The sequence below is a fragment of the Gadus macrocephalus genome, chromosome 4, assembly GCF_031168955.1.
Source record: "Gadus macrocephalus chromosome 4, ASM3116895v1".
NCBI lineage: Eukaryota > Metazoa > Chordata > Actinopteri > Gadiformes > Gadidae > Gadus > Gadus macrocephalus.
Window position 1 is genome coordinate 24,572,630 of NC_082385.1, and position 21,603 is coordinate 24,594,232.

Here is a 21,603-nt window from a genome sequence, read left to right on the forward strand (position 1 = left end):
ATATAAATATACAATTCTAAATCTATTTCCTTTCAAATACTACCATTAAAATCCACACATTTGAACATACCCTTTTATACAATCTCTTTAATAAAAAACATTTACAATAACTTTCAACAGTCCAACAAAGCATTTTTTTTCAAATCAGGCATCGCAAAGGAATGAAGATGACTCGAGATTGGACCCAGCCTTTTACATAACCATGACGGTGTTTTCCATAGAGGCCTGGCTCATCCCTTCAAACAAATCCTCATCCTCCACCACTTCCTCCTCCTCCACCTCCTCCAGCTGTTCTGCGCTTCGCTTCAGTCCTCTCTGTTTCGACAGGGCCACTGCGTAACGGATCGTGTAAATGTTCCACTCGCATCTGAAAAGAGACAACAAAAACATTGTCAACGGCCGACGGAAATGTACCATCCATCCAGCAGTATTTATTAAACAACTTTGACCGTCTGTACCTTCATTTTGTTCTAATTAATTATGTTGCCATTATGCCACGCCTGACAACCAACTATTGTGTGTCAACATGAACTTTGAAGTCTCTTTGAACATTTGTAGGCAGAGCAATTGAGTTACATTTCACTCGCAATTATACTTATATATATTCTGTAGCTATGCCTATCTTTATCTAGAATCCATGTTTATTCTTAAAGTGCCGATCTGGGTTGAGTGCAGGGCATGGCTGCCCGCATCTATCAAAGCCTGCTCTATACAAAAGTCAGCGGCGAGTTGTAGAGCACAACGGAATGTCACTGATAAACCTCCTGACTGCAGCATCGAGCGTACAGCACCGCCCCTTACCCAAACTTCCATGAGATCTGTCAGCTGAGGGGAGATTATTTTTTACACAATGCCGTTAGATGACTACGTAAGGGTATCTGGAATGCGTCAGGAGACTGTGGCCCTTCGCATCGCCCCCAATCAACGTCATTAAACACTGACTGCAGCTTTTTATGGGGAGAGAAACAACGGTGGTGGACCTTACCAAACGCCCTATCCATTGTATCGGCCTGTAAAATGAAAATAAAATAAAATGTATTTATTAAGCACATTTAATAACAAGAGGCACGGCGTGCCTCGGGAAGAAGCGCCCGACAGCAACCTGCTTTTAATTTGTCATATCTGTATCATGCCACTCGGTGCGGAATAGTGTTGGCTCTTCGCGCTCTTGTTATGCCACCACAGAGTCATATCAACCGTTTTACTCCAGCCACTTATCGTGCGGCCAGTGTCACAAAACGAATACCCCCAATTTGAGTGATCGATGACTTTTAAACTCTTAAACTCCTGCATGTTTCCGCACATGAACGACTTCATTCCCGTCAACGCTTCAAACTCGTGCAAGTTGCAGAAAATGTGCAACAGCTCCCCCTGGGGTCACTTTTTAGTTGGTCGCAGAATTCTCTGTAAAATCCCCTCGCTCTCCTTGTTTAGCATCTAGGATCGATAGGATCTTCCTTGGGTTCCCCGATGTTAACGCTGAATTTCTTACATTGAATTTTGCAGCTGACTTTGGCATGTTGAATTTGGGGACTTTGAAAATATATAAGTTTAATTTTTTAACGTTGAATATGTGATTTTGAATATTTTAACATTGAAAAATAAAGCTGAAAATTATTTATTGAATATTTTAAGAGTTGAATTCAGAGGCAAAAAAATCCAGATACTTTACTTCAATGCATAAATATTCAGTGCTAAAAATTCAATGGCTTTTTATTATAAAAATCCAATGACACAGATTTACTTCCATAGGCTGCACATCAAAACAAACCTAGGATCTAGGTTTGGCATATACTTGAGTCCAGCCTCTTGCATATGAACGCCATCAAAGCAAATCCTCATTCCTCTCTTATAAGTGATCCTCTACAGAGTCTAACGTTGCAGTTCCTGCCAAGTCAAATAAGTAATTTCAAGTAACTGATGTTTAGAAAATAAACGCGGCCAAGTGTACCTCTGCAGTGCTCATTGATGAATTTTATAATAAATTAATTCACGCATTGTTGATGACAACATTGATACATTATTGTCTTTTCACGATACCATATAAATGCTATGGATAATTAACATTAAAATGTCGCCACCCCTCCAATTTATGGTTGACTAATCTGTCCCTCATAAGAAACTAGTAGTTGAACCCCTGGCATACAGCAATTACTCTGAGTGAGGATGGCGCTCCACCTAGGGGCCAATAGGGGGCACTGAAGGAGCTACAACAGACACTTTGCAGCCCATGTCTACCAAGACATTCTAATTTCCAGATGCAGAACACATTTGTTTAACCCTTTCAAATTTAAACTGCTAAGCTTTACTAACATAAGCCTGTTTATATAAACCAAGATATTACATTAAGACTCTTGACTATGCCATGTTACGATAGTATACGTTTAACTGACAGAGGGGCATAGGTGGCTTTAAGGAAATTCTAGGGGTTGGTTGTGAGAAAGTAAAGTTGGTTGTGGGTTGAAGGCTTACAGCTTGGAGAGACTTTCAAAATGTCTCTGTAGACTCTTCTGTAAGGACTGGATGGTGGGCAGGATGGCTCCCGATCTGGAAGAGAGAAAAGAGACACAAGAGTTAGCCAACTAGCTGTTAGCCCACTAGTTAGCCCAGGCCCAATGAATTAATACTTTATATTACTTTATAGTTCTATAAGTCTCAATGTGTTTACACAATATTGTAAACACATTACACACATACTGTATATACTATATGCACATTTATTTTACCATGGTACTTTCTGCTGAGACAACCAAGTTTCCCTCGGAGATTAAAAAAATAGTACCATCTGTATTATAGGATGCTAAGTTACAATATGATGGCCAAGTGCTGGCTACATTATAGTAAGTTCCTATATGTTAAGTTGCTATGTGATGGCTATTTGATAATAAGTTGTTACGTGATGGCTATATAATGCCAACTGGCTATAACTGGCTACTGGCTATGCTTAGTCGATTACGATGCTAAATTGTTACATGAAGCCTGTAGGACTATAAATTGGTATACATTGGCTATTTAATAGCTATGTGAGGCTTAGTGGCTTTATATTGCTAAGTTGCTCCGTGATGGCAATGTGGCTACATTCTGGGAATATGATGGCTACATGATATATGCTGGCTCAATTACTATATGCCGGCGATATGATGTCATGTAGCCCCAAGCTAGTGCTTCTCTTAAGGGTGAAAGGTCACCTGTTCTTGAGCTTCTGTCCGTGCAACAGCAGCAAGTTCTGGGCCCAGCTCAGGTAGAACTGCAGGTGGGCAGACTTCTCCAGACAGCCCGCCAGGAAGAACAGCAGCTTTTCCACGTACACGTCGGGGAGCGACCCACACACCACGGGGACTAACAGAAACACATACGGGCGCAGACACAAACATGTTAGTGCACACATGGGTAAGATGATCTGCTACCAAATCATTCATTTATTTTAAATAACTACAGTTAGAGTGGAAGGGTTCAAGTTGAAGGGGTTAGGAGGATTCTAGGACATTGGGGTTAGGGGTAGGAGGGTTTGAGGGTCAAGTGTCAGGGTGAGAGGGGTCAGGGTGCGAGGGGTTACAGTGCTGGGGTTTAGGCTCGGAGCAGGTTTGAGTCCTTGGGCCGATGCTCTATGGGGCGGGGACTCACTCTCTTTGTGCGGGACCGTCTCCAGGACCTCCTGCGTGAGGGCGTGCTCGTTGAGACGGAACGCCAGCACGATGGCCGACGTCCACTCCTTGAGCCGCAGCTGGCGGCGCACGCTGGCGGGGGTCACGTCCAGGTCCAGGTCGTAGGGGTCGAAGATCATCGAGCCATCCAGAGAGTAGACCAGCAGGCCCTCCGTCGTCGTGGCAGCCCAGCTGCGACCTGGTGACCCAGGTCAAAAGGTCTTCACGCAAGAACTCACACTTAATCCCGTCTTTGAAGAGCATCCGTTTTTTGGTTGATATGTCGTTACCAGCAATTATAGATCTTGTTTTCTACATATCATATCATGCTTTTTTACGGTAAATAAATGCATTTGGGGGTAAAACTAGAGTAGGGTTACATGCCTGTATGTTAGAAATACCCCTTATTATTCTCATACTGTTCATTTCTGAAAAAACATTTCAGCATCTTTCAAAAACTTTCTGTTTTGTATCAAGTCGCTTAAGTAGTCCAGTCTGCTGTGATTGGTCGAACGCATTGCACATGTGTTAGCAAATTCGTACCCCCCGAGAAGTTGTAAACATTGCAGGTAGCTGGGAGGCCCGACTCCTGCACTTTAGCAACGCCCACTGCACAGTCTGACGTCACACTGTTACGGAAGAATAGTTTGAGAGCAAACAAGCTGTTTCACGCACTTAACGAGGGGCGTTCTCGGTGGGCGCAAATACTCCCCCTGGCTCAGACTTAGATTTGACTAGCAGATATCAGGGTATATGCAGGAATCATAGAGATGAATTTACTACCTTTTTTACTATCTCCACAATATTTCTTACTACCAACACGACATCAAGCAGCGGGGCGGGGGGTAGGCAAAGCACCACTTACAACTTACTATAAGGTATAAATGTGACACTGCCGCGATCCCTGTAGCCCTAGTGCTGCTGCTGCTAGCACCGCAAAACAACGACATCGAGAGTAGAGGTCTTCACTCCCGCGGGACGCGACGCAAAATAGTGCAGTGCAGGACAAAAATTAAAGCTCATTGCGGGGGCGGGCGGGATGATAGAGGTGCATTTGCGGGTGCGGGATGATACACTGCACTCCCGCAAATCAAATATGAGGGTAAAGTAAAATATACAAATTATCATGAAGCCCTCATCAATAAGCAAAACCTACTTTTCCAACAACTTTTACTTCATGGTCGAAGCAGCAGCTGATTCTTTTACCTTTCATTTTTCATTTAGACGTGCTGGTACTGACCTGCAGAGTTTTTATTTTTTTAATATGTGACTGTTTCGTGTTTCAGTTACTGAGGCCTATTTAATGTTTTGTATGGTTGAAAACATGCAGGCTTACCAATAAATATGTTACCAATACTGATAGCCTGATGAATTATGTGCGCGCTCGTTTTTTCCAAGCCAATGGACAGGCCTTTCCTGAGACAGAAAGTAAACATCCATCCTTGCGGGCGGGAGCGGGATATAATATCATAGATGCGGGCGGGAGCGGGACTTAAAATTAAAGCTCTTTGCAGGTGCGGGTGGGAGCAGCAGCAGTGGGAGCAGCACTGTACAAGGCGGGAGCGGGAGTGAATATTGTGTCCCGCACAGACCTCTAATAGAGAGCTGCTCCCCCTTCGCACAAAGCCGCTGCTGGTGAATGCTCGAAGCGTTGTGTGATTTAATCGCTTTAATGCCGTTCCATGACACATTGATCGTTTTTTTGCACAACGAGCAAAAAGCTTCTCGGTCATTTCCCATCATGGGTTTCAGCCAGTCTTTAAATGTCGGGTCGTCAACCCATGTTTGCGATAAACTCAGCCGTACAGAACTCTGAGGGGAAAAGGCGGAAAATGTTGCTGGTGTTACACCGAATTCTGCGACCCACCGAAAAGTGTGGCCCCAGGGGGCGCAGTTGCACATTTTCTGCAACAAGCACGTGTGCATTATAACAAAATATAAGATCATAAGATCTCCGGTGGGTCTTTCTTTTCTTGATACAAACATTAATTCTAAACAGCATTTTACACAGTAGCCTATAATAGGAAATGCTCAAAGGTAAATCAGCGGAATTTAACCATGACTGTAGCTTTTTATGGGTAAAGAAGCAACGGTGAAGGACCCTACTAAACGCCCAATCCATTGTATGGGTCTGTAAAATGCTTATCAAATCAATCAAATGTATTTATTAAGCACCTTTGATAAAAAGGTAATTGGTATGGGGGAGATCTTATATTTTATGTATGTTTTTGTCATGCCTGTCTACGCTTCAAACTCGTGCATATTGCAGTAAATATGCAACAGCGCCCCCTGGGGTCACACTTTTCGGTGGGTCGCAGAATTCGGTGTAACACGGGCGTCGCTATAGCAACCAGCGACGTCAACTCTAACGGCTACTCAGTTCAGGTCCTGTTAGCACCGTATATTGTATTTTTTAGGCTAGATGAAGTTAAAACATGTAAACAAAAAAATGGAAACTCATTTTATATTGAGGTGGTGAAAAATGTACTAACAAGTCAATTTTACATTTTATTTTTTACTACCGCGCGGACACCCTGAGATAAGTTTAGCAGACATAAAACAACAAAAAATGCCTCTTATAACAGTCTTAAGCAAAGGGAAAAGTTGAAAAAGCATGATATCACCCCTTTAACGATCAACCTAATTGTGACCTCACAAGTGGGAGTATCCCTCAGATGCATGCTGGGTAGAATCTGACAAGTTGTTGATTGATTGGACTGAGTGGGCCCAGTCCACTGGGTAGGCTGTGAGCATCAACCATCACACATCCCGGGGGGCCCTGCCATTTGTGATGTCACAACCATTACTCACCAGTCGGGGAGAACCGCAGAGAGCTGACCCTGATCTCCGGCTTGAAGTGTCTGGAGCTCATATCTCCTAGAGAGAGAAGAGAGAGGGAGAGAGACAGAGATAAATAGAGTGAGAGAGAGACAGACAATAGTCATGCGTCTAAATCCCACCAGTTTACACAAACACAGGATGATTTAAACATCCCCCATGCATATAACAAACAAACAGGCAATGAATGTTGGACATCATTCGACGAATATAACTGACAATATAACTATAATTTATATTGCAGTGTTCCATGCAAATAAAACAGTGCTTCAAATCAGAAATCTTGATCTTGATCTTGTGCAATATCCCAGCATCTGAAGCACATTATAGTTAAGAGTTTTAAGTTATATTTTGAGTTAATTTCTGTGGATGCCTATTTTTCTATACTATGCACATTTTTATTACAATTATTTCGCAAATTTCTATTCTCTTTTTTTATGAAGTTTATACCTCTGAGTAGGGCACTTCTGAGGGTACACTTTCCCCGCGATCATTGAAGTACAAAATCTGAACTTCACTCATGTTCAGATTTTAGTTATTTTGAACTGAGCGACATGGGGGTTGGTACTTGAGACCCTGGGCCAGCCTCTCACCTTTCCTGACGCCAGGTAGGCTGAGCTGAACTCCGTCTCCGTCCCCGGCGCCCTCGTCCACCAGCGCCAGACTGCCGAACTCTGTCATCTTCCGCCGGTCCAGGAACTCCTGGAGAAGACAACCAGTTTAGATCAGCAGGGCTTCATTCAGACGCGACATCACTTCACAACCCGTTCACATTAGCTTCATTCAGACGTGACAGCATTTCACAACCCGTTCACATTAGCCTGATTCAGACGTGACACCACTTCACAACCTGTTCATCAGCAGGTCTTCATTCAGTTGTGACACCACTTCAAAACCTGATCCCATTAGCTCCATTCAGACGTGACATCACTTTAAAACCCGATCCCATTAGCTCCATTCAGACGTGACATCACTTCACAACCCGTTCCCATTAGCTTCATTCAGACGTGACATCACTTCACAACCCGTTTACATTAGCTTCATTAAAGGAGCATTTCACCGGTGGAGGCATGAATATGTATTGAAATTGGGTCCTATATGTAGTCGAATAATAAAATAAAATTCTCATTTGGTGCAGTCTTGACCGAGAAAAGGCAGAAAGTGACTTTTTGGCGCTTGTGGATTGAAGACAACAACTCCCACCATGCACAGCTTCGCTGGCGGCCACTCCCGCTGATCATCTCCGCCTATCGGACACCTCCTTGTTCCATCTACTAATGGAACAAATCAGCGTGGAGCTTGAACCGACGTCACTAGAGTAGTGACGCTTGCACGGGACTCTCTAAATCGACGCCACTTCGACCTGGGCGGGACTTTACGTCCTACGTCACTCGCTATGGGTGTGCATGTGTGCGCGTAGCCGTCACTCGCGATGGGTGTGCATGTGAGAAAGGTTTTGGTTTTTAGTGTCTATGGGTTGGTAATAACGGTTCTGATGATTTTTCTGATGGAAAAGTGGTCTTTTATTTCCATAATCTTTGTTCAGTGAAAGCATAAACCCGTTTGTTAGTTAGCAGTTAAACAAAATGCGATCTCTTTGTTTACAGTTACCAACGACCAACGTTTAAAGACTGATGATTGGGGGTTCGATTCCCTAGTGATGCAAGGTTTTTTCTTTCATTTTGGACTGCACACACAACGCGAGTGACGGATACTCGCACAATGTACACACATCACTGTCTTTACAATTTCTAGGCAACCGAAGTTTAAAGATTGTCAAGTGGTTAACTCTTGAATCGCATGTACTAAGACCTGATGGGTTAGTGGTCAGAGAACAACTAATTAACGCGGGGATAAGGGGTTCGATTCCTTAATGAATCTAGCTTTTTTCTTTCATATTGGACTGGATGTTTGTATGCCATTTTGCGTAACTTGTAGTTTATGATGAAGAAATGTTACTGGGGTTATGGTTAGGGTAACGGTAAGGGTAAGACACAAAGTGTTTTTGCAACACAATATTTCTTACAATAACAAAGTTCAAAGTTTTGATGACTCCAGTAGGAAACTTAAGATACCTAGAGAAATGCCTGAGTGCTCACAAAACATCAACAAGTCAGCAGTGTGGTACAGGGTGATCATTTCTGATATACAGTACAAAAGCTGAAACTATTAGCCAGGAGTGGGAAAGATGCAGACGCAGACGTGGGAAGCAATAAGACGCACCAACACACAGTTGCCTGTTGCAAAATGGTTCAGAGTTTAATATAAATAGTTAGGGTTAGCTGGTATGGCGTTATCTGGTATGGCTATAGTCTAATGTTAGCTTAGTTCGTGTTGTTTCGTCATGTTAATCGCTAGTAATAGTAAGTCATTTGTAGAAATATAGCCTATCATCACAGACTGTAGGAATGTCACCCACCCTCCATCGCGTACGACACTGACGCTCGTAATCTGTAGTGCAAGGGAGTTCGTGCACAGATCCCTGAGACAAACGGCTACGCGCACACATGCAAACCCATAGCGAGTGACGTAGGACGTAAAGTCCCGCCCAGGTCGAAGTGGCGTCGATTTAGAGAGTCCCACGCTTGCACAGAAGCATACGGCCGACATCTTTCTTTATTCTGGGTGGAAATAGTAACATAGTTACGCAATTAAATGCGTTTATGTAAACATTTTTAGCGAGAAATGTGCATTTTAATTTCCTAATGTTCGCTCGTTGAATGTGAAGGATGTTTGGTTTGATAGTTATGACGAAGAGGGAACGCTCCATTCACTTGCATGGACAGCGTCTCTGGTTGCTAAGCAACCTCAACGTCTTGGCGGACTATCTGCTGATCAACACTACGAATGCTGGAAACACACCATGTGAAGTTATTTAACCAGATTATTGCGTTTGGGTTTCCTACCTCGGACTCCTAAATCCAGCGCAGCCACAGGCGCGTTGAACCATTTTTGTGACACACAATGATCAAGCTTCAAGTTAGGCACGTTACACGCGTTTGGTGTGGCCGTAGCCCGTGTCCACCAAAAGCGTTTTTTTTATGCGGTTTCACCCAAAAAATCGGCTTCGTGTGGACGGGGCCAAGAAGGCGAACACACGTCACCAAGACGGGGAGACAGCGCCAGGCGACTTACGCCACTATCTGCCAATGGATCGTGGATGCCTGGGCTGATATAACAGTCTCAACTGTGGTCTAAGCTTTCACGAAGGCAGGAATAATCACTGAACTGCCAGGCAACAGCAGCGACACTGACTCGGATAATGACGAGAGGGATCCGGGCATGTTGGATGCCGTACTCGCCCAACTGTTCAATTCGGACACACAAGAATTCGAGGGATTCGTATACGGGGAATGAACTGAAAAAGAGAGCTTATTGTTAAGAGATATTGATATTGATGAGATATTGTTAATATGCACATTAACGTTTGAACATCGTTACCATGGGAGTGACCGGAGTTGTCAGAACGCTTAATAAAGTTTGACTTTATCTGACTGTTTTGTTGACATTCCCTTGGCTTTAGCACAGCTCGGTCTAGTCGATGCATAACGCAACCCCAGTCAAACGTTTGACTGCAGTATCTTCTATTCTATGCGCTTTATAATCTGGTGCGCCCTATACATGAAAACAGTTCTAAAATAGGCCATTCATTGAAGGTGCGCTTGATAATCCGGTGTGCCGTATAGTGCGGAAAATACGGTAGCCCTCGTTTGTATTTCTTTCGAAATGGTGAACTTTTGTATGGAGCCATCTTCTATGTCAGATCCAGTACCCTCCGCCAATGTACTTCAGTTTAATCAACAGCCTCTGTTATCTTAGCTTCAGACGCTGTGGATGTTAGTTTCTGCTGGTGAAGTCCCACCCACTGGCACTGCTCTAATAGGTTTGTAGCGTCAGTGGGTCCCACCCCCTAGAGGGGATGATTCTCGTACGAGAATCATCCCCTCTTACACTTCCTGTTTTCTTGTACGCAAAAATCGTCATATTGCGTCATAAAAAACAGGAAGTGTTGGAGATCGATAAGGATCTCTCCAGTCTCTCCAGAAAATAAGGAAATGATGCTAGACCATTCAAAAATATGCGGGGGGTTCTAAAAATACAAAGCTTATGTGAAATGGGTGAAGTTGCCCTTTAAGACATGGCACCACTTCAGACCCTCAGACTAGACCTACTGTGGCGGGCAGAGCCCCAGCAAATTGTCTCACTTAATGAATTAAATCATTTGAGGAGATGAGAAAAACGCTGGCAGTCTACGCAAGAAGAGAAATGTGTATTGATCATGTTTAGTTGAACCGATATAAGACGGTAATACCGTATATTAATGGAACAGACATTAACAGTCAGAAAATGCGAGTAAATAGCAAAAGTCAAACAGACGGTACGGTACCTCCATGGCGTCAAACGACAGGTTGCAGGAGACCTCGAACTTCTTCATGAGGATCTGCTCCTTGACGTTGTAGATGCACACAAACCTGGACTGACCGCCTGCCAAGATGGACGCCCCGTCCGCAGAGTAGCACAAAGCCGTAAACGACCTTCAAACAGGAGGTAGAACGCCGTAAACCACTTTTATACTAGACACAGGACACTTTAAACAGCTTTGAGACTAGACAGAGAACGCTGTAAACTACTTTGTGACTGGACACAGGACACCTTAAACAACTTTGAGACTAGACAAAGAAATCCTTAAACCACTTTGAGACTAGACACAGAATGCTGTTAACTACGTTCAAACAAGACACAGAACGCAGCAAAAGACAAAATGTTGTAAACGACATGAAGGACAGAACGCTGTAAATGGCTTCCAAATAAAAAAAACATCAGCGAGTTACGATGACAAGTCACTCTGCACCAGTTGCGGCCAATCAGAAAGAGCCGTGTGATCTCTTGTGGGCGGGGACTCACTTGCCCTTGGCCGACTGCTTGGCAGTGATCTTCTCCGACTCCTTGCGGCCCATCACCAGGTCGTGACGCCCGGCGATGGAGCCCGTCTGCGTGGCGTCCTGGGGTACCCAGAAGGAGATCTCCCCGTCCAGAGTGGCCACAGCCAGCTCCTGTCCGTCGGGTCGGTAGGAGACGGCCAGACCTGGGGACCAGACCAGATCACGCTCATGTTATTGGAACAAGTTGTAGCCGGCACCCATTCAATTGTAGGAAATTGAAAGATGAGTTAAAATAAAAACATAAAACATGTTCAATCTAAAACAGATATTTTTAAGAGTTAATAGCGTAAGCACCTTTTTAATGTTTGGACATTTCTTAAAAGTGAAAAGTGAGTAGAAGCGCATTTGATTCTGTTTTTAACCTAATGCGAAGATCCATGGGCTCTTATCGATTATAGACTAGAGTACAAACAAATCGAATATAAACTTGATTAAATAGGAACTATATTTATTCTGAACTATAGTTTATCTATTAGATATAATCTAATGTAAACTAGATTTAATATGAACAAAGTGTTATCTGAACTACATCTAATTTGACCTGGATATAGTTTGTAAAGGGGTAATCTGAATGACATTTAATCTGGACAAGATTTTAATATTCTGAAATTGATCTAATCTAGACTGGATTTTGAATAATCTAACCTTGATTTCATCCGAAATGTTAGATCTAGTACAACCTGAACTAGATCTAAAATAATCTGAACTAGATCTAAAATAATCCGAAATAGATCTGAACTAGATGTAATCTGAACTAGATGTTATCTGACCTAGACGTTATCTGAACTAGATTTAATCCGAATTTACGTTATCTGAATTTGTTCTAAATAATCTGAACAAAATTTTAATGAATCTGAATTCGATCTAAAATATTCGGAATTTGACCTAAAATAATCGGAACTACATATTTAATAATCCGAACTACATCTAAAATAATCTGAACTAGATCTGAAATGGATCTGAACCAGGTGTGATCTGATGCTATCTGGAGGGGTGCACGGTACCGTCGGCGGGGAGTGGCAGCGTCTCCTTGGTCTGCCAGCTGTCAATCATGTCCCAGATGCGGACCGTCTTGTCCCAGGAAGCGCTGGCCAGGATGGACTGGACCGGACTGAAACACAGGCTGCTGACCGGCCCCGCATGGCCCGCCAGCACCTGACGACAGGCACACGTACGGTCAGAGAGCCTTATGGAGACTTCTATGGGAAGTCCCAAAATGCATTGCTTCCTCCCTAGATCCTTGACCTGACTGTAACCAACTAAACTTCACCAAAACTAGTTTAATAACCCAAGGCATTTCCTTCATATTGATGAAAACCAGGAGCTTCAATGAAACATGCAAGCTGTTCGAACACATTTCATCATGAATAATGGTATATTCAATAAAACACTTTCTTGTAAACTGAAATGTTTGTGTTTTGCTGCATAGACAATTATACGCTTCTGATAATCCCATTGCACGGCCCCCGCATTGATTATTTCACATTGCAATGTCCTCATAATGCACGGTCCACCAATTGCAGGACTTTAATACATTGCACAGAGCAGGGTTCCTCCCATCGCACACATTTGACCACAGCGCACGGCCTTCCCTGAGACCAGGGGCTCACCTCCAGCAGCCTTCCCGTCTGCATGGACCAGATGAAGATCTCGAAGGAGTCCTGGGCTCCGGCGCTCACCAGCTCACCGCTGAAATCGACGGCCAGGGAGGAGAACTGCACGGGGCGCGGCGAGGTGAACGTGCGGAAGTTGCGGTACCTGTGCACGCAGAGAGACGCCATCGTAACCGAGAGAGCTTATACATCCACTTCAGCATTCACCAATGTTGTTTTTGGCGGCCTGTTTTAAATTTAGTTTGAGTCTAGTCTTTGTGTCAAGCTGTCATTTTAGTTTATTAGTTTTTCGTCACGTTCTTACTCTTTTCAGTCTAGTCAAGTTCAGACTAAAAGTCTGAGCATTTTAGTCTTATTTTTTTGTAATGCAATTATATTTAACTCAGTCAATATAGTATAAGTACCTAGTAGTATTGACAAAACCAACATCTTATATTTTTCGTTGACTAAAGCAAAACTAGTATTCACCTCTACTTTTCCTCACTATTTATTACATTCTGGTGCCTCAAATCCTCTCATTCAATAATCCAAACTACATCCAGACAGTGTATTCCAATAAAGAGATTCTGATTCTGATTCCTTAACCATAGCCATTCATACCAAAGAAAGTGTTTGTTGTGATATTTGTACATATAACACACACACACACACACACACACACACACTCACCTGTGGAGGTCGTATGCCCGCACCGTGCCATCCAGGGACGCGCTGACGATGACGAACCCGCTGGAGGTGAAGGTGACATGGGTGATGCTGCTGGTGTGCTCCGTGAACGTAACGAAGCACAGGCCGCTGTTGGTGTTCCACACCTTCACCTGGAGACGCAACGGGAACACAGCGCTCAGAGACCCAACAGTCTAGCATGCTATCAGACGCAACGCGGTCAGAGACCCAACAGGCTAGAATGCTAACAGAAACAATGTGCCAACAGATCCTAAAGGCTGCCACGCTAACGGACGCATCACGCTCAGAGAAACAACAGGCTAGCATGCTAACGGACGCAATGTGCTAACAGATCCAACAGGCTAGCACACTAATGGACGCATCGCGCTCAGAGATCCAACAGGCTAGCATGCTAACTGACACAACACGCTAACAGTTCAACCAGCTAACAGATTCAACACACTTACAGTCAACCAGCTAAAACGCTCCAACACACACTCGACACAAGAAACACATTAGACAAGTTCAACTAAGACCTTTGGCAAATGTGTTACAAATATGCTAGGTTCCATGGTTACTACAGAGACAGGGCTGACCTTGCCGTCGTCGCCGCCGGTTACGATGTACTGTCCATCAGGGGAGTAGGCCAGGGAGGCCATGTTGTTGAAGTGACCCTGCTGCTTGAAAATGTACGACTCACTCTGCCACTCCCACACCAGCAGCTGGCCCATCCCTACACAGACACACACACACAAACACAGAGGAGAGACATTAGCACAGACCCATGAGACACACATTTGCATATACTGTACAGATATGCACAAACACACTTCCATTCATAAAACGCATGCAAATACAGATTAACAAACAAAATACACACAAGCGTTACACCCCACACACACACACGTCAGCTCTCAACATGCGCACACACACACTGCAGAACCACTACAGTGATCCTATAAAGTGAGATCTGCGATGGTAAGTCATGTCATCATACCCGAGCAGCCAAAGCCGATCCAGTCCCCAGAGCAGTTCATCACCACCGAGGATATCCTCTGGTCTGAAATACTGAGCGAGCAAACACACACACACACACACACACACAGTTAATCCTCAACACATTTAATTATTCAAACAAAGAATACCTGGAACAAAGAATTCTGTATCCAACTTTTCAAAATCTGTGACACTTTTCTAAAGTGGATATTCATTCATAACTTATTGAGGTTGTTTGTGCGTGTGTATCCTGGGTGTGCGTACCTGAGGGAGTGGATGAGGTTAAACTCTGGGAGCTCGTGGAGGTGGAAGACTCCGGAGGCGAAGCCGGTGACCAGGATGTGCGTGTCCTTGTGGAAGGAGGCGCAGGTCAGGTTGTTGAACTCGCCCTCCTTGTTGAAGAAATGCCTGGAAGAGACAGAGGAGGAGTTTCGATGGTGCTAGTTTTGCATCTTTAGGACACACAAACACACACACACACACACTTGTCCAGTTAAAGTTATATGACAAATGTCAACGTGTTAAGTGTTTAAAGAAGTCTCAATCACCAAATCTTTAACTTGACGGTGTTTCCCAGTTCACGTTAATGATTGTAACCATGACGACAACCATCAATTCTGCTATATTTCTCTCGTGCCAAAAGTGGTGTTTAATGGAGGTGCGGCCGGTCATCTCTCCTTACTTGCTCTTCTGCAGGTAGCGGACATTCTTGATCTCAGAGTCTTTGGGGCTGTCCGCTTTCCCCCTGATGACCTGGGCCCTGCTCCCGCCCTCCTCCGCTTCCTCGCCCTCCTCCAACGAAGACTCCTTCTCCTCCTCCTCTGCTACCTTCTTCGTGAGGACCAGGCCGCTGGGCTCTGTGTCGCTCTCCCACACACACAGCGCTCCGTCCTGGCTCACCGTGTACAGCTGGAACACAAACACAAACCTTTCAGAGCTGTGTCTGGGTTACACACCATTGCAAACCTGCACCGTGGTTTAGGGACCGGTAGGAATTGTTCTAATAATAAATACACAATATATTTGGGGACTACAGCATGAGACAGCCGCCGTTAGGGATTTGAAGGTAGTACTGTGGGTGTGTGCGGCCCTTGTGATGGAGAATCCACATGTTGTTACGTTTTTCTTTATGAAATTAGAACACCCATTGTTCCTGATCCTCACACACTATTAACACAGGTACCTGGGAATAGTAAATGGTTCTCAGTGGTCGACTTTGCAAACACTTTCTGTGTTTGCAAAGTGTACCGGTGGATCCAGCGAGCCAATTTTGGTTTGCTTTTCAGTTTAATGGTAAACCATATACATGGACTAGGATACCACAAGTTTATTGTGAATCACCGGCTGATTTTTCCGCAGCGCTGCACGACAATTTGGCTCATTTAGTTCTACCAGGAGGAAGTACGTTGATTCAATACGTCGACGACCTCCTGGTTTGTTCCCCTGACTCCGACGTGTGCGAACAGGAAACTATTGTATTACTACAGTCTTAGCCAGTCAAGGCCAAAAGGCCAGTGTATCTAAACTACAGTTTCTATTGCAAAAGGTAAAATTTCTGGGCCACATCATCACGCCGGACGGCAGGTCACTTAGCAAGGACAGGATAAAGGCAATCCAAAATGTGCCAAAAGCCATCACAAAAAGACAATTGATGGGGCTGCGGCCGTCTTACGTCCAGGCTTTCCTTCTCGAAGAAGCAGCCCACCACCAGGTCCTTGTGGCCGCCCAGTGAGTAGTAGATGAGGTTGGCCCAGCGCTCGGCTCCAAACACCCAGGTGGACATGTCCTTGCTGCCCACCGCAAAACACCTGCCGGGAACATACACGCCACATGGTTAACATATCCATCAAAACGGTGGGCGACAGCTAGAGATGTACGATGCTACACACCCGTCGCACCAGCTTGTCGGAAGGATGACAAAAAGCACATTAATATCATACAACTCAAAGTCAGCTTATAAAGTTGTATGAGGGGCGGTTCGAATTCCCCCCTGCTGTGTTTTAGTGTAGTCAAAAAAGCTATAACCTCATTCAGTATCACTGGCGCCGCAATGTGATTGTACATCACCCAATTGGCTACATAGCCAGGAGTAGGGCTGCAACTAACGCTTATTTTAATAATTGATTAATCTGTAGATCAGGGATGGGCAACTTTCAAAGAGGGCCACATTTTTCATCATAACCATCGGAGGGCCACATGACTGCACACTTCAACTAAACGTGAGCTGAGAGAAGCTACACAATTTTGAATTTGGTAGATATGATTTCCTGTATTCTGGTGCATTTTGGGGATGGCCACTACCTAAAAAATCATCCAGAATCATAACCTATGTACGGTATGTTAATTGAACCAACATACATTTATTTCATGTTTTCCATGCTCAAACAGCCACATGAATGGTCAGTATTTTTATCAGTGCGAAGGGCTCACATACATCATCATTCAATGAAGTCAAAAAACTGAAAAACAGTGGCCCAACATTAAGTGCAACAACTCAATGAACTCAAACCCAACAAGCAGTTGTAGTAGTTGTAGTGGCGACTTAAGTGGATATCTTTAATGACTGATATCGCTTCTAAGCAAACTAGACGCATGGGTTTGCCCTCGAATTCTATGAATTCTTCTCGTCTTTCTTGACCGAGTTTTCTGTAACTCGATCAATTATTATTATTATTATTATTATTTTTTATTTTTTTATATTATGTGCGGGCCTGACTGAGTGAGGATGCGGGCCGCACTGAGTGAGGATGCGGGTCGCATGCTCAGTTGCCCATCCCTGCTGTAGATTATTTTTTCGATTAATTTGATAAAAAAATAAACATTTGTAATTGCCGCATCTTTATTCAGTGTAAAAACACCAGGTTATTGCTCCAACGTCCCGGAACTATTAAAAGTAATATTAAATGATAAAAAAACATAACTGGGATAACACAAAAAAAACATACAATGTATGATATATATATTAGTGTTGTCAAGCGAATAAAATATTTAATCGCGATTAATCGCATTAATGTCATAGTTGACTCACGATTAATCGCGAGCAATCGCGATTAATTCTTTTTTCTATGCTAAATATCCCTTGATTTCTTTGTCCCATTAATTTTTCTCATTTTAATGCTCTTATCAACATGGAGAGAAGTGCATCGGCTTGCCTTGTGCAAATGTATTTTTATTGATAACATTGGCATATACTGATCAAAACAGGACGATACAAAAAAAAAGCCTATAGTTCAATTAAACGATGAACATACAAAGATATTGCCTCGAACATAGCAGTGAGGCTAAAGCTTCTTTGTTTTTTAGCCCAAAAAAAACAAAAAACATTTTATTTATTTTTTAAATAAAAGAATTGCGTTAATCGCGCGATAAAAAAATGAACGCCGTTCTGTCAGTTAAACGCGTTATTAACGGGTAAACGCAAACCAAATTTAACGGCGAAACTTTTTTTATCGCGCGATTAACGCAAATGAATGTTTTTTGTTTTTTTTGCTCAATACAAAGAAGCAATAGCCTGACTGCTATGTTCAAGGCAGTATGTTTGTATGTTCATCGTTTAATTGCACTATAGGCTTTTTTTTTGTATCGTCCTGTTTTGATCAGTACATGCCAATGTTATCAATAAAAAAACATTTGCACAAGACAAGCCGATGCACTTCACCATGTTGATAAGAGCATTAAAATGAGAAAAATTAATGGGACAAAGAAATCAAGGGACATTTAGCATAAAAAAAAAAAGTGTGATTATCATGTTAACTATGACATTAATGCGATTAAATATTTTAATCGCTTGACAGCACTAATATATATATATATATATATATATATATATATATATATATATATATATATATATATATATATACACACACACACAAATACATACATACTAGGCCTTTGACTTTTGCCCAAAAATCCTATTCGAAGTTTGTTATTAATGTTAATATTCCGATATATTAGAATATTTATTAATAATATTTTGACCATTAAATGCCCTCAGTAAGACCTGGATTGGACTTTGCGAGGTTTGTTTACCGGCATTGCTATGGTTACCGGTCTTGCGTGTTTCAACGGTTTATTAGGTTTCTAATAAATCGCTGTCTAATCAATACTTCGTTCACTGCCTCTTCCGTGGTCATTACAACATTATGAATGGACTGCGTCGGGTTCTCTGACGTCTCTCCCTCTTGGCCTGCCCATAACAGGTTGGAATATTAAGGGCTGCCTAATATTCGTTTGAATTTTGATTTATTTTTTGATATTCTAATTATATTCGAATAACGAAGTTCGGAGTCAAAGCCCTCATACATACATACACACACACACAGTATATAAGGGATGTCCATGGTTAACCGGTTAACCGATAAGATCTTTAACCGGTAAATACTAACGGTTAAAAATAAATTTAATCATCTTAATTTCTCTCAGATGTCCGGAGATCGTAAATATTTATTGATATTGACACCATTTTCGAGACTCCTTAACGATCCAAGTCTTTATTGATACCACTATTGATACTTTTCTATTATTTTGTTGAAATAGAACTTGTATTATTACTTTAATTGCTGATAAAATGATCATAGCTCAAGATAGGACGTTAAACAGATCATAATTCCATCTTTACTATCTATTTTATATTGCTGGGAAAACACGTTTTCGCCAAAATCTCAAATTTCTTTTTTTTTGTGTTGCATTTGCATCAATCATACTACTGAGCCGACCTTAACACACCACATTTTACAATGTTTGTTTTACATAGTTTTTTTCACTTTTATATAGGCCTACAGTTACCGCTCTCAATACAAGTCCAGTGTTAAGATATGACCAAAATACAAGCTATGGTCGCTCACACTAAAGCTCGCTGGGGAAGTGCATGAACCATGAACCAACCTGTTGGCGGCTGGCTGTAAACAGTGCCGCGCACACGAGTGACGTATTAATCACGTGACTCAACGAATCGATGACCAAATTCGTTGCCAACGCTTTTAGTAATCGATTTTTATCGATTTTATCGATTCGTTGTTGCATTCTAGAACCTAGCTCTAGTCAAGATTTTAGAACCTAGCTAGCCACCGCAGCTTCAGCAATGGAGGCTTTGAACACCGCCCACTCCGGCTCAATGCCCCCAACCTCCACAGGAATGCCAGAAAAACTCAGCCGGAGGTGTGAGTTGAAGATACCTAGGACGGGGGCCTCCTCCAGACGTTCCCAATTCACCCGCACTACTCGTTTGGGCTTACCAGGTCTATCCGGAAATTTCCCCCATTCCCTGATCCAACTCACCACCAGATGGTGGTCGGTTGACAGTTCCGCCCCTCTCTTAACCAGAGTGTCCAAAACATGCGGCCTCAGATCAGATGACACGATCACGAAATCGATCATCGATCTTCGGCCTAGGGTACTCTGATTCGTGCGCGTGCGCGAAAGCTGCAGGCTGCCGGTTACGTTGCTCCAGCCTATGAGTTCGCTTTTTTTTAAACTTTCTTAACTTTTATTGCTTTTGTTCGTTTCACTTCTAACCCGGTGAAGTCCTACCCTCTCTAACGAGGCTGCTTTTGAGGGTTTTAGTGCTTTTTTAGTGATTGTTTTTTATGCCGCAGCATCAAGCTGCCTTTGTTTACTCCGGGGAACAGCTGTTTGCGCTAATGCCGACCGGCATAGTGGACAGACCAGCTGATATCCCACCTGAACTCTGGAGGAAAGCTAACCGGGGATGCAGAGGAGGGAAACAATGTCGTGGGATGAGAGGAGGGTCGAGACGGGAAGGGCTTATGGATAGGAGAAGATTTAAGATTTAAGTCTCCCCTCGGTTGTTATGGGAAATGTGCGGTCTCTTAGCAACAAAATGGACGAGCTGACGGCGCTGATGCGGAGCCACCGGGAGTACCGGGAGTGCAGCCTGATGTGTTTTACTGAGACATGGCTGCACAGGGACATTACGGACCAGATAGTCTCCGTGGATGGCTTCCACACCATCCGAGCTGACCGGGATTGTATTGAGAGCGGTAAGTGGAAAGGAGGGGGGGGTTGCCATTTTTGTAAACAGCAGTTGGTGCAATCCTGGTCACATCACCATTAAAGAACGGCTCTGTAGCCCGGATGCTGAACTGCTCGCCGTTGGACTTCGTCCATACCATCTGCCTAGAGAGATCACGCATGTTATCATTGTTGTACTGTACATCCCTCCCTCTGCAAACCCAACATCTGCCAGCAGCATCGTCCACACCACCATCTCCAAACTCCAGAATCAACACCCCAGTGCCCTCATCATCATTTCGGGAGACTTTAACCACGTCACCTTGGATAGAGTTCGGCCGACCTTCAAGCAATATGTGAGCTGTCCTACCAGAGAGGAGAGGACCCTGGACCTGATGTATGCTAACATTAAGGATGCATACATCTCCTCTTCTCTCCCCCCTCTGGGCAGGTCAGATCATAACCTGGTTCACCTCAAACCCTATGTGCCTCTGGTGAAGAGGAAGCCTACGACCACAAGGACTGTGAGGAGGTGGTCGGGGGAGGCTTATGAGGCACTGCAGGGCTGCTTTGAGGTGACTGACTGGCCTGCACTCTGTGAGCCCCACGGGGAGGACATTGATGGGCTTACAGAGTGCATCACGGACTATATCAACTTCTGTGTGGACTGCAATGTCCCTGCACGGACTGTTACCTGTTATGCCAACAATAAGCCGTGGATCACCAAGGACATTAAGGCCATCCTGAATGAAAAGAAGAGGGCGTTCAGAGATGGCAACCGTGATGAGGTGAGGAGAGTACAGGTGGTACTCAAACTTGCAATCAAGGAGGCAAAAGGCAGATACAGGAGAAAGCTGGAGAATAAACTCCAGCAAAACAACACGAGGGATGTGTGGAGTGGTATGAGAAACATCACTGGGTTCCAGAAGA

The 21,603-nt window shown here is 43.6% G+C and overlaps 1 protein-coding gene across 1 annotated transcript in view; it reads right to left on the minus strand.

Moving 5' to 3' along the window:
- Positions 1–69: 69 nt before the first annotated feature.
- Positions 70–21,603, minus strand: part of pwp2h (PWP2 small subunit processome component) — a 26,807-nt gene continuing 5,273 nt past the window's right edge. The window contains exons 6-21 of the mRNA XM_060050746.1: positions 16,373–16,508; positions 15,383–15,609; positions 14,965–15,108; positions 14,702–14,772; positions 14,301–14,437; positions 13,708–13,856; positions 13,036–13,183; positions 12,430–12,580; positions 11,388–11,568; positions 10,870–11,017; positions 7,076–7,184; positions 6,456–6,521; positions 3,625–3,843; positions 3,189–3,339; positions 2,473–2,547; positions 70–367 (exon numbers count right to left, since the gene is read on the minus strand). Of these exons, the coding sequence (XP_059906729.1) occupies positions 193–367; positions 2,473–2,547; positions 3,189–3,339; positions 3,625–3,843; positions 6,456–6,521; positions 7,076–7,184; positions 10,870–11,017; positions 11,388–11,568; positions 12,430–12,580; positions 13,036–13,183; positions 13,708–13,856; positions 14,301–14,437; positions 14,702–14,772; positions 14,965–15,108; positions 15,383–15,609; positions 16,373–16,508 (2,287 nt within the window). The 3' untranslated portion in view covers positions 70–192. The remainder of the gene's footprint in view (positions 368–2,472; positions 2,548–3,188; positions 3,340–3,624; positions 3,844–6,455; positions 6,522–7,075; positions 7,185–10,869; positions 11,018–11,387; positions 11,569–12,429; positions 12,581–13,035; positions 13,184–13,707; positions 13,857–14,300; positions 14,438–14,701; positions 14,773–14,964; positions 15,109–15,382; positions 15,610–16,372; positions 16,509–21,603) is intronic.